This window comes from Lodderomyces beijingensis, assembly GCF_963989305.1.
Source record: "Lodderomyces beijingensis strain CBS 14171 genome assembly, chromosome: 3".
In the NCBI taxonomy this organism is placed as follows: Eukaryota; Fungi; Ascomycota; class Pichiomycetes; order Serinales; family Debaryomycetaceae; genus Lodderomyces; species Lodderomyces beijingensis.
The window spans coordinates 1,466,665-1,482,470 of NC_089972.1; the positions used below are offsets into that span (position 1 = coordinate 1,466,665).

At 44.5% G+C, this 15,806-nt stretch overlaps 7 protein-coding genes across 7 annotated transcripts; 4 read left to right on the forward strand and 3 right to left on the reverse strand. All coding sequences in view use genetic code 12, as the record gives it.

Annotated features, from left to right (window-relative positions):
• Positions 1-456: 456 nt before the first annotated feature.
• On the forward strand, positions 457-1,965 carry LODBEIA_P27110 (uncharacterized protein; the record flags this gene model as incomplete). The annotated part of the gene is made up of 1 exon (XM_066972741.1): positions 457-1,965. The coding sequence occupies one exon, from the start codon at positions 457-459 to the stop codon at positions 1,963-1,965; it is 1,509 nt and encodes a 502-aa protein (XP_066829649.1).
• A 693-nt stretch (positions 1,966-2,658) lies between these two features.
• On the reverse strand, positions 2,659-5,631 carry LODBEIA_P27120 (uncharacterized protein; the record flags this gene model as incomplete). Its single annotated transcript, XM_066972742.1, has 1 exon — positions 2,659-5,631. One exon carries the CDS (start codon positions 5,629-5,631, stop codon positions 2,659-2,661), a length of 2,973 nt encoding a protein of 990 aa, XP_066829650.1.
• Positions 5,632-7,054: 1,423 nt separating this feature from the next.
• LODBEIA_P27130 (uncharacterized protein) lies at positions 7,055-10,063 on the forward strand (the record flags this gene model as incomplete). Its single annotated transcript, XM_066972743.1, has 1 exon — positions 7,055-10,063. The coding sequence occupies one exon, from the start codon at positions 7,055-7,057 to the stop codon at positions 10,061-10,063; it is 3,009 nt and encodes a 1,002-aa protein (XP_066829651.1).
• A 323-nt stretch (positions 10,064-10,386) lies between these two features.
• On the forward strand, positions 10,387-11,379 carry LODBEIA_P27140 (uncharacterized protein; the record flags this gene model as incomplete). Its single annotated transcript, XM_066972744.1, has 1 exon — positions 10,387-11,379. The coding sequence occupies one exon, from the start codon at positions 10,387-10,389 to the stop codon at positions 11,377-11,379; it is 993 nt and encodes a 330-aa protein (XP_066829652.1).
• Positions 11,380-11,412: 33 nt separating this feature from the next.
• LODBEIA_P27150 (uncharacterized protein) lies at positions 11,413-12,318 on the reverse strand (the record flags this gene model as incomplete). Its single annotated transcript, XM_066972745.1, has 1 exon — positions 11,413-12,318. The coding sequence occupies one exon, from the start codon at positions 12,316-12,318 to the stop codon at positions 11,413-11,415; it is 906 nt and encodes a 301-aa protein (XP_066829653.1).
• Positions 12,319-12,650: 332 nt separating this feature from the next.
• On the forward strand, positions 12,651-13,490 carry LODBEIA_P27160 (uncharacterized protein; the record flags this gene model as incomplete). Its single annotated transcript, XM_066972746.1, has 1 exon — positions 12,651-13,490. The coding sequence occupies one exon, from the start codon at positions 12,651-12,653 to the stop codon at positions 13,488-13,490; it is 840 nt and encodes a 279-aa protein (XP_066829654.1).
• Positions 13,491-13,539: 49 nt separating this feature from the next.
• Positions 13,540-14,934, reverse strand: LODBEIA_P27170 (uncharacterized protein; the record flags this gene model as incomplete). The annotated part of the gene is made up of 1 exon (XM_066972747.1): positions 13,540-14,934. One exon carries the CDS (start codon positions 14,932-14,934, stop codon positions 13,540-13,542), a length of 1,395 nt encoding a protein of 464 aa, XP_066829655.1.
• Positions 14,935-15,806: the final 872 nt, after the last annotated feature.

The following is a 15,806-nucleotide window of genomic DNA, read 5'->3' on the forward strand; positions in this document are numbered from 1 at the left end:
GAGCAACGCATTTCGCTTCAACAAGAGGAGCAAGTAGAGCAGCCAGCAGGAGAGTTTATGTGCATCCTCTTTTGGACAGGGCGTGAGCCGCAGGTGGTGCGTGTAGGTGGTGTGGTAGCTCTCCCGATCGAGAGAGCTGTTGTGTGGTATCGTTTTATTTCCTGTTTTTCCTCTTAGCTATTCCACTCACAGTCTATCACAGATTCTTGATTTTTTACAACCAAATACTCCCCCATTGATCAACCCACAGAGCCAGACAGGGACAGGCTGGCCAATACAAGAGTCAACAACATTAGCAACAGAAGTTGGCTAGCGGCGTCGGTTTTCCTATTGAAAATTTGTCTAAATGAACTGAGAAGGAGACGGAAGTTTTATTTAACATTTGCACACACACACACTTTTTTTGAAGGAATTCGGCAACCTACGATAAACTGAAACTCATATCGGCTGGTCAAGATGGGGAATGTTCCGGCAAAGGAGTCTAGGAGTAGATCAAACTCTGCAGTGTCTACAATCCACGCCGGCTCAAGTCCGAACACGTACAACACGTCGACCGCCTCCTCGAGCAACCGCGGAGGAGCAGCAGGAGGTGGGGGATCGAGGCAACGAAGGCATACAAATTCAGCAGCAACAAGTGGTCAAGCGAGCAATTCAAAATCCACGCCTTCATCGTCCGATTTGAGGAAAAGGAAACGACAGGAAGAGAAGGAACAAAAACAGTACTACCACTACCTGCAATTGGTGGTTAGACCCGAGGAAAATGTCGATGGTGGCTATTTGGCACCATTTGGCACTTACAAGTCCAACTTGGACTACGACGTTGATATAGTGCGGTCGTTGATTGTTAACCGTCAAATCTCGCCCTTTTTCACCCCTTTGCAGGATTTTGACGAGTCTTGGACAAACGAAGAATTGGCGATTTTGTTGTCACAGTTGCCCTTGCATGCATTTGAAGAGCCTACCGGTTTGAATGACGATGAAAATGAAGAAGACGATTTGGATAACCACAAGATCCACAAGAGTAGCAACTACTATAAGCGGCAAGAGGAAAAAGCCAAGTTGAAGCTGTTGATCATCAAGATGAAGGAAATTCAAAAAGATGAGGAAAACAAGTATCTTGAATACAAGAAAAGGGGACATAGCCAGTGTCCCAGTAAAGATTTGAGCTTGAAACTATATCGACATCCAAGCGAATGTCCCATTTGTTTCTTGTACTATCCACTGCATTTGAATGTTTCGAGATGCTGTTTACAGCCTATTTGTACTGAGTGCTTTGTCCAGATCAAGAGACTAGATCCACACCCACCACATGATGATCCGTCAAATCAGCAAGCAGGCGAGCAACCGCACTCGTTGATTTCGGAGCCCGCGAGCTGCCCCTATTGTGCCATGCCTGATTTTGGTGTCACTTATGAGCCACCCATTGACATCCACACCGGGATCGGTGGGATCGCACCTGGAGACTACAAAACTGTCAGTGCCATTGCCGAAGACGAAAGCGCTAGTGCCATAACAGATGGCGATGGAGATGGAGATGAAGATTCCACGGGTGGCAGTCCAAGTCCAAGTTCAAAAGTGCCAAAAGGCAATTTTGATTCGCCCACGTCTCCGCCACCGGCCAGTTCCATGGTGAGCAAAGTGTTGAAGAAAAAGGCTATAAAAAGAAGAAGCTCGGTTGCTGCCACGGCTCCCGGTGTTACCACCATCGATATAATCAGACCCGATTGGGAAGTCAATTTGAATTCGGCTAGGCACAAGTTAGCTCGCAAGGCTGCTGCTGCTACTGCGATTCATGCCAGTAATTTAATCATTGAGGGTAACACCAACAACTCCCGTGCGAGATCAAGCACGGTGGGCTCCAATAGTGGATACGCGGCTGTTGAGCAACGGATGATTGAAGAAGCAATGAGATTATCTTTGCTTGATGAAGAAGAGAGAAGGAGGAAAGCCGATCGAGGAAGTTAAACTTTGTTGAACCCGGCTCTAGCTCCAGCTCTTTTTGTATTTTTTTTTTTTTCAATGGTGAAGGCATACGAAATTTTTTTCGAGAGTCGACATGTAATATAAATGCATATGCAAACTCTTTAGTAATTCGCAAGAGCAAAAAATAGGGGCATTTAAGATGCATTGAGCGTGATGACAGTGTAGGGGTGGTGGAAGTAGCAGCATTGCCCGGTTCGCCCAACTTCCTCGCATGCCGTGTAGCGTGTGAGGAGAATATCGGCACGCTTGGATGGGATAGGCTGGGACGGGATCGGGGGACGGGAATAAAAGTAGAGGGAAGGGGGGGAGGGTGGAGCTCTTAACCTTACCTACGTGTTCAAACTATAACCAACGCAAGGGACCCTCCTCTCACTTACCTTTCATCCCCCGCGAGATGGCCAGATTCTTTAAGCTTCAGTGATGAAATTTTCAAATACTTTATAGCTAGCGACTATCAATGTGTAAAGGTGGGTTATAACCTCATTCTCGCTTTTTCTCTCCATCTCGAATCTTAGCTTCGCGAGTGTCCACTAACGCCTTCCCCTAAAATACACCGATAAACTATGGTAGGAGGAAGAAAGAGGCAACGTTTCAATAAGGTGTTCATTTTCTAAATAGTTTCCATTTTCACACCAACTACAATTGGTAAAAGAAAAAAAATTGGCTTTTTTTCCATCATTTTTGACCGATTTCCTGAAGTGTATCCTTCAAAATACTCCTCAACTTGAACAAGTTTGAAATCCTCAATTTTTCATCCTTCAAATGTGCATTATCGCTAGACTGACCACAGGGGATCTGCGCCGCTGGTGCATTAAAGCATTTTTCCAAAAAGCGCACGCTTGGAATCGACCCGCCTTCTCTTATAAAAAGCGGCTCTTGCCGCCAGTGCTTTTCAATGTTGCGGTATAGTATCAGGTAGACTTTATTTTTGGGGTCGCCCAACCACGGCTCGGCCTCGTAGAAAATGTTAACGTGGAGCGAGTTTTCCGATGCAAGGTGGTCAAACGCCGCGTGCAAATGGTTAACCAACTTGAGCTTGATTGAATCCAAGTCCTGATTCGGCACTATCCGGATCGAGATGGTGGCCTTGACGAGCTGGGGAATCACGGTGTTGTTGTTGGGGCCCGAGACTTGAATCTTGTGGATCGTCAAGGATGGCTGTCTCCATTTCGCTTTCAACACTTCAATGTCAATCAAAGTGTTCAGCATTTGATTAATTTTTTCATATAATGATTCTTCAGATGGTGTTAGTGGTAAAATATCATTGTAGAAACCATCGATTTTGATGTGCTGCGTCACGGGGTCCATCAATGTGCTGAGTAATTGCATCATGTCCATCACCGGCTCTCTGCTCACACCGCCATCGACACCAGAGTGCCGATCCGGCTTGTCTGATTTTATGGTGACGTTGGCATTGATAACTCCACGTAGACCATAGTTTAAACAAGGGGTGATGTCATCCAACCAATACGAGTTGCTCAACATTACCCAATCGATTTCCCCAATCAAAGCTTTGTGGTGGTGAATAACATCTTGGAAACCAATCGAGCCGCATTCTTCTTCGCCTTCGATTATAAACACAACATCGCAGCTCAATTCTCCCTGGGAGAAAAGTTCGGCAACAGCGTATATTGCCGCTAATGTGGGGCCCTTGTTGTCACTAACGCCTCTCGCGTAGAGATTGCCTTCTTTGGCTGTCAAGATAAAGGGGTTAGTGCTCCAGTCCTTTGCTTCGTTTCTGGTGGCATCAACAACGTCGTAATGTGCATAAAAAAGCACCCTCTCGATTTTAGAATTAGCTTTTGCATGAGCTTCAGCTTCAGCTTCAGCGGCATTCTTTTTAAACTCGGCAAACACAATGGGGTTCCCATCTCGAACGGGGAGTAGTTTGGTTTGGTAGGCGCCAAAATTATTCAACAATTTGGCCAAAAATTGAGCACAATGTCGGCTATCCTCGAGATAAAGACTGGGGTTCTTGCTAATGGTTTTGTAGGAAATGTATTTTTTCAACATCGATAAAAGATCATTATCGGTTAATCTTGTGCATTTAGACAGCGGTGTCGAAGAGTGAAGAAGCTCCTCCACCTCGCTGCCATCGGATATATCCCACAACATCAACGACTTGTTGCCTCCTGCAAGCAAATACGTAGTTTGCTTTAACTTGAAAATTTTAACGGTATTGATGACTCCGTGATCTGCAATGGGACTCATAATCACGCTGTTGGCCACATCTCTGTACTTCATGGTAAGCTTGACCAAGCCCGAAGTTGCACACGCCTTGAACAACGAGTCGCCGTACACGCCAAGACTAAGCACCTCATTGATGCCGCTATCTTCAAACTGGAACGACCTAATCAACTGTAGTGTCATCAAGTCCCAGACATTGATGTATGAATCGCCGAGTCCGACATACAATAGCGAGTCCTGGATGGTCATCGACAAGACGGATTCGTCATTTTGTAGCGACGCCAATTTGGTCAACTTTGAATCCATTGACCAAATGTTGACTAGTCCATCTCCGCCGGCAGAAATGAGATACTTGCATTCTTTAAAGTGGCCAACAACGGTATCGACAATTTCAAGACAATAGACATAGCCGTGATGGGCAAACCGCACTATATCCTCCGATTTGCACTCGATGAATTTGATTTTCCTCGCCTGTGTCACATCCGCCAAGCTTATGGTACTGCTTCTTGAATTCTTGCGGAACAAATCGTGCCTTGTCTGGATAGTATTTTGAGACCCACCGGGACCTTTGGAGTCGAAAAATTTATCGTATCGAAGATGAGGCAAATTTTCGAGATTTGTGCTATCGCCATAGGATAAGTTGCACCACAAGATGCTGGCATTTTGTGCTCCAATGTACAAGGTTTGAAACTTGTCACACCAGGCCACGGAGAAAATGTCGCCAATGTCAACGAGGGAATAGATAATGTGGGTGCAAACAAATCCATTCACATCGTATACCTTCACCAACGAATCTGAGCCAGCCACGAACAAGACATCTTCGTCTTTGTTCAAGGTCATGGTCAACACGGAATTTATCTGATGAGTAGCTCCACCGCGTTCAATCACTTGTTTTAAGCTGTAGGTCATCATGTCGAAAATCAACACCTTGCCGTCTTGAGTTCCGCAATACAACAAGTCATGTTTTGGCGACGCGATGCAACATAGTATGGAATGGGTATGTGACCATGAATGTACAAGTTTGGGCAAATTACTATGCAGTGTCGAAGTTGGCATAACTTCGAGGTCGACCGAGTTTGGGGTTGAAGGGAACGTTGCAAGTGGCGACGATATCGATTCCAAGTCGCTGTCTATTTGTGACAACTGTGGCGCCTGACTAGAGGTTCGAGGTTTCGGATTATGCAATGTGCCACTACTCATCGACGTCGACTCTGACGAGGACATTTTCTGCGAAGACGATGCCAAATGGGCAAGCAAATGGTGATGAGATATATTTCCACCGCCTAGATTCTTGGCTGCTGCTAGATCTGCTATTGACATGTGGGGACTATTTAGTCGAATCGGGGTACCAATCCTCAGCGAGAACCCATCTGCTGCTGCTGCTGGTGATGATGTGGCGTTTATGGGCAATTTCAGTCGTGGCTGATTGTTGTCGTCGTTTTCAATTCTCCTACTTGACATTTTTCAACAATGTACATATCACTCTTGTCAAAAAAAAAAAAAAGGAAAAGCAGGCAAAATTCTCCAATCTAATCCTGTGCAGATCTCTTGTTCGGTTATTTGGGAACAGGTGTGGTGTATGAAACTACACTCGGTTGAGCCAAAAAACGCAGCACCGCGAAAAAGAAAAATAAAAAAAAAATTCAAGCTGACTGTGTGTCATCAGTTTCTCACTATGAGAGCATCACCACCAACAAGAACAATTGAGTGTCAAACAAAGAGTTTTTCACACCTCTGACCGACCTTTTTCCATCAAACATTTTTGGAATTGAGCAGCGGATATCAGTGAAAGTGAATTTATGAAGGCATTGAGCAACTCGTTGGTCTTGGCCGGGCAGCTTGGCTGAGTCAAGGCAAGATGAACCATCGAGAAGTCTTGTTGGCGTCTCCGGGAACTCAACTGGTGCTCTCCCCTTTTTCTCTCTGCAAAACAGGCTCAGTAATGATCCTAGCTTTTTACATAACTTGATTTATAGCCCATCTACTGCCACTTTTTTTTATTTTGGTCCAGGCAACCATGAAACTGTTGGTGAATATCCATCCTGGAGAAGTTCCAACTGGTATAAGATGGAAAAAATAATGCGCGCTACCAAATACTTCACCATACGGAAGTTGCAAAGAAGACGTTCCTGATTCGGATACAAAGTTTCCGTTTTCGGAAGAATGCGCGGCTTTCTTCTGCCCCTTAAAATTTCTCCGAAAATAAAGTTTTTAGTATCCATCGGTCTCAGGACGGCCCCTCCCCCTCCCCCCTCTCTCTCTCACCGGATAAATTATTTGTGTTTTACATCAAACCGCAATTCTCAGCAGGGTCTTTGCAAGAGAGAGAAATGGGGACTGCGATAGGATTTTTAAGGAAATTTGGACGCTTCATTTTTAAAAAATTTCTAGTCTGGGACAAACCATGCCTTCGACAATTCAAAAAAAAAAAAAGAAGAAATGGATTTTCATACAGTTTCCATTGGGGGGGATCTCGATGGAGAGATGAGGTATCATCTGTTTAATTGCTTAGCCGCTAATTGCCTCCGATGAATATTTGGGGGATTGTTCCAAATGCCGTTTTTTCATTGGGGCGCTTTGTTGAACAAAGAAAAAAAGAAAAGAAGAAGGAAAACTTTTGCTCTTCGGTATGGGTGTCCTATTTCGGTCACACGACCGCTAACTTCTTTCGCGCAAAGTGCGAGTATAAGAAAATTTTGACACATTTTTTCTTTTTTCTTGAAGTTGCACTTTTTTAATTTTTAGGTGGCTTCTGTCATATACACTAACAAACACAGCTGGTCCCGTCCATTCTGGCTTCATTCACTGCCCACAACCAATAACCAGCCAAGCAATAACCAAACGGGCAGCAAACAGGCAACAAACAGGCAAACGAACAGTTTGGATGAAGTTTTCTCATTCGCTCAAATTCAATGCTGTCCCCGAGTGGCAGGAAAGCTATTTAAACTATGTCTCGTTAAAAAAGACAATTTACAAACTTGAACAAGACCAAGCAGCAGCAGCGGAAGAATTGGGAGAAGATGATCGAGAAGGCAGGACAAGAGCTGAGACTGTGACTCAGCTCATGGAAGTTTTGAAAAACAGTAAGCATCACAAGAATAATTCAGCATCGTCATCATCATCATTTTCTTCTCCTCCTTCTCCTTCTTCGTCTTCTTCGACTGCAAAATCTCATAGTGCGGTTTCCTTGGTTGGGTCTCGATTAAAGAAAAATCGCTTGGCAAAGACTTTTTTCCCCCACAAGTTTGGTCTTGGTGGTGGTCGAAAAGATGATCTTGAAAATAGTGAAGTTGAATTGCAAAAATTTGAAATTGACTATGGGAATGAAAAAGGTCAAGATGTCAGCACCAAGAGCTCAGAAGTAAGAACCTACTCTGGTGAAATTGCCAGTTCAACTTCAACGTCTACTGTCAACTTGGTTGATTTTTTCAATGATGCCGATGCCGCGAAAGAACCACTAGATACTGACCCCTTGTATATTTTCGCCAAACTTTTAACTGCGGAGTTGGAAAAAATTAAGCGGTTTTATAATCAAAAGGAAGCGCAAGTTTTTGATTCATTTGATAACTTAATCGGCAATCTCGCAAAGAACCATATCAACGTTGAGGAATTGTTTCAAGAGCGTACACGTACACGCGAGGCATCTAATAGTCAAGACCAATTCCATTCAGAAGCGACAACTACACCTGCAACAACAACAACAACAACTACAGTATTGGATGGAACCAGCGTCTACAAACACTTTGATCAGCGGCTCGATGACTCAAAACCCATTAATCAGTATGACCTCGAAAATCAAATCACTGTCAACACGGGCTCCTTTGACGTTGGTGAAGATTCCGATGATGATGAAGACGACGACGATGACGAGGAAGAGGAAGATAGTCTTCACAGCAAAGACGACTCGGTATTGTTGAACCATTCCTATTTCAATGTAAAACACCAATTCAAAGTTGCCATGAAGAAAAAGGCAGTTTGTCTCTTTATCAACTTGTCAGAGTTGAAATCGTACATTGAGCTCAACAAGGTGGCCTTTACCAAGATTTGCAAGAAATTCGACAAGATCTGCGGCTATTCGATCAAAGAAGATTTCATCAAGAATGTCTTGCCTTATAATAGTCGCGTTTTCAACCCCACCACAACTGATGTCATTGACTGCAAAATCAACCAAGTTGTCAAAATCTACGCCCTATTCACAAACAATTTAACTATGGGCTCCACTACAAAGCAAGAATTGGAGTACGTCAAGAATGACTTGAGATCGCATTTACGCGATCATATTGTTTTTGAAAGAAACACCGTTTGGAAGGACTTGTTGTCATTGGAAAAGAGAGCCTACACTTTGGACTTGGAAAATAGCCAGAGTAAAATGGGAGACGAGGGAACCGTCACCAATTCTCTAATGTACATGAGAATGAAGGAAATCAAACTACCCAAATGGGCCAGTTGTGGCAGTGGCAAGGCGGAGCTGGGTTCATTCTCATTACCAGAATTGCTCTTTTCCAAACAAATGCTCAAAATCTTGATTACCGTTGTGGTGTTTGCCATTTTGATCTCCGTCAAGACTTTTAATGACCCCGTTCAAGGCCGCGCCTTGGCAGTGTTGGTTGCATGTGCAATGTTGTGGGCATCAGAAGCTATTCCCTTGTACACCACCGCGTTGTTGGTGCCGTTGCTAGCTGTCACATGCCAGGTGTGCAAGATTGAAGGCACAGATGAACCAATGGCTGCTGCCGATGCATCCAAATATGTCTTGAGTGCCATGTGGAACTCGACTATTATGATCCTCATTGGCGGTTTCACCTTGGCGGCAGCCTTGTCCAAATACAACATTGCCAAAGTGTTTTCATCATACATTTTGGCTTTTGCCGGCACGAATCCAAGAAATGTGCTTCTCGCGATTATGGGGGTGAGTTTGTTCTTGTCGATGTGGATTTCCAACGTTGCCGCGCCAGTCTTGTGCTATTCCTTGATCAACTCGGTGTTGCACACTTTGCCCACTGAGAGCCCCGTTGCGCAGGCGCTTGTCTTGGGCATAGCCTTGTCTGCCAATATCGGCGGTATGGCGAGCCCAATCTCGAGTCCACAAAATGTCATTGCTTTCCAGTATTTGCAGAATCCAAGTTGGGGCAATTGGTTTGCTGTGGCGTTACCGGTTTCGATTCTTTCGTTGGTGCTCGTTTGGGTGCTCTTGTTCACCACGTTCAAGATGAACGGGGTCAGATTGCTGCAGTATAAGCCAATCAAGGACAGGTGGACAGTCAAGCAGTGCTTTGTCCTCCTTGTTACTTTGGCCACGGTTATTCTATGGTGCGTGATGCAGAAAATTGGCGGCACATTTGGTGAAAGTGGCATAATTTCCATCATCCCACTCACGGTGTTTTACGCCTGCGGGTTGCTCAAGGTCGACGATTTAAACAATTACCCAATGAACATTGTATTTTTGGCCTCGGGAGGAATGGCTCTTTCCAAAGCAATCACTTCGTCTGGTCTCCTTTCAACCATTGCAATCGCGCAACAAAAGCGAGTCATGGACTACGACGTTTACGTCGTGTTGATAATCTTTGGGTGTTTGGCCTTGGTGGTTGCAACATTTGTGAGCCACACAGTCTCGGCCATTCTTCTTTTGCCCATCATGCAAAATGTCGGCAAATCCTTGCCCGATCCCCATCCAGCGTTGTTGGTGACTGGTATCGCGCTCATTAGTAGTATTGCACAAGCATTGCCTTCTTCGGGGTTCCCAAACATCACAGCCATCAGTATGCGCGACGATGTTGGCAGACATTACCTCACAGTTCGAACTTTTTTGCTCCGAGGTGCTGCGGCCAGTATCATCTGTTACCTATGCATCATCACCTTGGGTTACGGCATCATGAAAAGCTTGAAGTTTTGATTTAAAAAAAAAAAAAAAGAAAAACCAAACTTGAACCGCTGCCGCTGCACTGTGGTCTACATATACATATATATATTTGTATTTTATTAGTTATTTGCAGTTTGGCCACTGGCTATCCGTCTGTCTGTCCTCTTGATCTCTGCATGTCTATGAGGTTTTACTCCCCCATCATGACATCAGTAGGGCAGCGAGAACAGAGAGAAAAAGAAAGAGACACACTTAAAAGGGCACATCTGATCATCACCACCCGTACGAACCAAACAAACCACCCTCCCCACACATACCATCTACAAGTCGAAAAAAGAAAGCGTATAAAAAGCGAAATGGAAAGAGCCAAAGTTGCTTATAAACATCCCAACGGTCTAGCGACGCTTTTGCATCTATCGCAGCAATGCGTAAAGAGAAACATCACTCGTCTCCAAGATGTCGGCACCACACCCTATCATCTACTAGAACCAGTGCTCTCGGCCATGTCAGCAAAACAATTGGACCAACTAGAGAAATTGTCAAGACAATTGATGCCCCATACTGATGGGATATGGAAACAGTTGATACAAAAGGATTTTCCCGACCGGGTAGTTGACGCTCCTTTGGTGCACGGACCGGAAATGCCCTACAAGTCACTTTACTACAGATACATCGAGCAGCGCGATGAGTTTCGAAAAGATTCAGCAAAGCGGCTTCGACATTTACAGCAGTCGTACATGAAGGAGAAGTCAAAGAATAAAGTCATTACTGTGAATGAAGTCTTGCGGGATCCATCGCGTAAGAGGATGCGGCAGCCGTATATTGCATCTGGAGGTGGTGGTGGTGGTCGTGGTGGCAATAATAATGGTGGTGGAAGAAGTGGGTGGTTTCGCAATCGGCAGACGCGACTAGTGCAAAATTCAATCTTGGAGAGAGCTACGAGAGACGCACAAATGTCCCAGCGTCTGTTTGGCAAACTCACGAGATATGATCCTTATGATGCTTTTAAATGTCTACCTATTCGAGTGCCGAAACGGCCGGCTATACGACGCACAACTTGCTTTGATCAAAGCAAAAAGGAAGCTGCACCTAAACCGGTCATGAAAAAGACACCGGAAGTGACATCGTCACCGGCATCCTCACTGGCACCAACGCTCACACCCACGCCACCGCCCTCGCCTGCCAAGATGGCGGAAATCGCAAAGAAAAGGCGACTGCAACAACACCAACCATCCATATTCCTCCAGCGAAAGAAACCCAATTTGAAAACGCAACTGGTGCGCAAGCCAGCTCCAAAGAAAGAACCTCCCAGCAGGATCAAAGCTATCAAGTCTCCCTTATTTAGCTGATTTAGCTGATCACAGACCATCGCACTGAATTATTTATACCTTTTTCTTCTTTAATAGACGACCAGTGGGAGTTTCCAAAAATTTCCGCTTATAGCCTCCTACATTGTTTTTCTTTTCCAGATCTTCCAGCTTGATGTCGATCAAGTTTTCATCTCCCACGCTAATCACTTGTTTATGTGACTTGTGTCTTAGTTTCCCGCTCACCAAGACACTCTCAGGGCTCAGCGTGATGCACGCTTTTGCTCTGCTGTTGTCGAGTCCCAACGTCTTTAACAAGATCAAGATGTCATTTGCGTTTCTCAACTGGATAGGATTCTGGGCCCCGCTAGATACGACTAAACCCTTTGACCTCGAGCTTCTGATCAACTGGAGCACATTGTTGAACCAGTTCTTCTTGAGCAAGTTGTAACTCACAGCGTCGTTCTGGTAACCTTTTGGGCCACTTACAATCTGCGAGTAACTGATCTCAAACTTGAGTCCCTTTTGCAATCCGCTTCCTATAGTCTTGAACTTTAGGAAAAAGGGGAGTCTGTTGGACATGTCTAGGCTGATTACGTCGCACTCGATGTTCATTATCGTCAACTGTAGTGCTTTTTCATTCATGGGCTGGATTGCAATCACGTCAAAGCAATCCTGTAGTTTCGTCATCGCTTGCATCTTGGACAAGTCGCTCACGACTAGAGTCAACCGTGTGAAGAGCGACAAGTTGGGACATGATGCTTTTAGCTTTGCGAGTAACTGTTTCGTGGGTATTGGGTTGACCGCGTCCTGATTCAGAACTGGGATTTTCACAAGCTCATTCACGGTGAAATTGATTACTTGATGAGTTATGCCGAGTGAGTAGTTTGTGATGATGGTGTTGACCAAGTTTAAAACTTCGGCTTCTGTTGGGGGTTTATAGGTGTTGGACGGCCATGGTATATTTAAATCATAAGACATGTTCTTTGGCTAAACCGATGATGGTGATGGTGATGAGTTTATGGACCAGATCTGGTTCTGCAATGATGGTGGCTTTCACGTGAGCATCCTGCTCTTCTCCTTTCTTCTTTCTTCTTTCTCGTCTTTGGTTGTTTTGAAAGTTGCAAAACATCTCCACAATTTCACGCCACTCAATTAATAATCCATTTTGCCACCATCTTGCCACCATCTTGCACTCGGATGAAAAGCAGCACTATATAAGTACGGTCTGAAAGCTCACACCCATTGCCGTTTTTTCCCACTTTTGCTACTCGTCACTAATCATAACATATAGATACACCTCGCCTGGAAAAATGTCATCAGTCGCGAACTTATTCATCGACAAGAAGCAACGACCATCGAAGGACCAAGGCATCATGGATATAGGTCGCAATTGCTCGTACTGCAACCAGTTGGACTTTTTGCCCTTCACGTGCGAGTTTTGCAAAAAGACCTTTTGTTCGCAGCATCGGACTTTGGAACAGCACAAGTGTCCTCACAAGGACAAATTCTTTATCCCACCAAGTTCAAAAACAGGCACATCCATACCGCAGCTGTCGTCTACTGTTTCAGCAAAGTCCTTGTTCCCCGATAGAGATGCCGATCGGAGATTAATTGACCTGAAGTTGAAACAAGCCCAACCCACCACGATCAAGGAAACGCAATTCAGAGTCGGTGACGTTGCAGGTTCGAATGCATTCCAAAAGTTTCAGAAGTTCTTGAGCATTCAAAAGAGCAAGAAATCCAGTGGTGGTGGCAACAACTCCTTTTCGCTGATTTTCAAGAAACCAAAGCCGGCGAGTCCATTTGCCGACTTGGCCAAGCTAAAGAAGGAAGCTAAAGGTGACGCAAAGATAGCTGCCGCAGATAGAATTTACGTTTGGTGTATTTATATGGAAGATCCCGGTGCAACCAATGTGGAAAACGATAAGAGGGCGGTGTTTGTTTCCAAGAACTGGGTCGTTGGTCGCTCGCTAGATTCAATTGCTGAAACTTTACGGATAAGCAACATCAACAACGCCACGACAAAAGTGGAGGAGAAATTGCACATATTCAAGGACGATGACGACCAACCGACGATAATTCAAAATTCCCAAAAGTCAAGCGCGTTGAAGAATGGGGAAGTAATCTATTTAGTTCGCGGTGTCATATGAAGCAAGAACAATAAAAACTTTTTTCAATAAATATACATATATATATTCATCAATAGACATCTTTAATCTCATCATATTCTAACCAATTCATCAAACAGTTTTGGTCATTCAAGTGCTCCCATCGGGTGAATTTACCAACATTACAGCTTCGTGTGAACGGCGTCCTCGCACAATTGTAATATGGATCGTGGTTATATCCTAAATCTCTGAACCAGTGGATCTTTGATTTATCTGCAAATAGACTGACCCCAATGGAATGCACCGGTGCGTCGCCCCATCTCTCATAGTAGAAGCCTCCAGTGGAGTCAAGGTATTTGAACCAGTTGTTGTAAGCTTCTCCGCGGAAAAAGTCCATATCTCCAATCTCGAAATTGGACCAGAAATGACACGTTGAGTATCCTCCCGCGACTTTATTCTTGCCCGGATTCTGCAAGTTTTCAATCAACCACTGGAAACTGCCATTTTCATTGACATATTTATAGTTGTCGCCCTTGTTCAAGTACTTTAAAGTCTCGGGCCAAAGTGACTTGACAGTTTCTTCAATATCGTATAAGCTGATTGTGAATCCGTAAACTTTTTCGGTAGCCTCCATATATTTGAAAATGTCGTATTGCACATCGGTATAAAATTGCACCTGCGGCTCAATCCTCCAGTAGTATTTATATTTTTGCAACTCGGGCAAATTATAGAATTGACCCAGGTAAAAACGACACATGTTGTGGTAAGACCCTTGCTTGGCATAGGCAATGTCGTGCTTGTGCATAATCTCCATCTCCCTAGCTTCCTTTTCAGCATCGATAAAGGACGGCTTGTCCCAAATCTGCGGATCCACAGTGACAAATTCAACTGGAGCAGTTTCAGTGTACTTTCTAATCCTCGTCTTGAACTTTTCGGTAAACGGCTGATCGTTGATGAATGTGTATGTGTAATTGAACTTCAGGTTAAAGGACTTGTGGAATCGCTTAATGCTCTGCCCGATTTTGCTCAATTCGGCATTTCTGACGAGGGCTACAATGGTGGCGTTGGCATGTTCATACAGCAGCAAATCGCTTGGTGGTGGCACCAACACCGCGTCTTTTGGCATCAAGACCTCCTCTTTCATCATCCCCTGATACTTTTTGGTGATTTCGCTAACCACTTCCGTGGGGTTGCCTTTCCTCTCGACATTGTTGACAAATTCAAAGCGCACGTTATTGGGCTCCAATATGTACCCTTTTTCCAATCTGGGGTTGGACTGCAAATTGAGCAAGTTATACGAAGCCTTCAAGTTTTCACTTAAATTCGGTAGATACGAAAAATCAAATTTGTCGCTCAACGACTTGAAAGACCAATCTTCATTGATTAGTTGCCTGTGGTTGACAATCGTCAATTGCAATAGCAAGATCACCGTAATTGCTAGCGTTGTGACAACGTACAACAACTTCCGTTTCCTTAGCGTGACCATCTCCTAACTTTCCGATGTGTTTACACGATTGAATGCGAGCAAATACCTAGACTATCTCTATCATCTGAGACCAACCTGCTGCCAAAACAAAAGTCAAATAAAAAGTAGAAGAAGAAGAAGTTGATGGCTGTGCTGATGGGGGGGGGAGGTTGGATCCAAAAAGGCGCCTTAGAAGCCGCTCGTGTGTCCGAATTCGGCCAAATCCTGCACACTAACACTCTCTACCGAAAAATAAAATAACGTCAAAAATAGACGGAAAAAGCGGGAGAAGCGGTGCTACCAGTTGACATTTTTATTGGGTAGTGTGAGTGGGTCCAAAAATAGAATTTTGACGATCTTATCAATAGAAGCCATAGACACGCGATGGGCACCAATGCTCAAGTAAAGATAAAAGAACGATTGCTCATGAAGTCCATGCACTGGGGCTTCCGAATTGTCATCAGGCATTGTCAACCAGACGTCTTTTGACCAACAGTCTCAGCCAGGATCTTGAGCTAGCCGTTGGGAAAAAAAAAAAATTTTTTTTTTTCCAGCCCCATGCACCTAACTTGCTGGAGATGTAAAATAAATCGCCCTACACAATGGTGCTCGCGTAGCACTACAAACTCTCAGCATCACCTAATTTAAAAGCAACGAGATCAATTGCGAGACCCGTTGGAACCTTGGAGCTTGGTCCGGGTGAGCAGTCCAAAGCTGGCGTAATCTTGTCCTTGTTAGCAGGAGCGCAGACAGGAGAGCGGTAGAGAGGGAAAAAAATTAAAAGAAAAAAAGAGACAGGCTCAGACAGTCATCAACCAATTGTGTTGCCAAAAAAGTGTTGCCAAAAAAGTGTTGCCAAAAAAGTGTTGCCAAAAAAGTGTTGCCAAAAAACT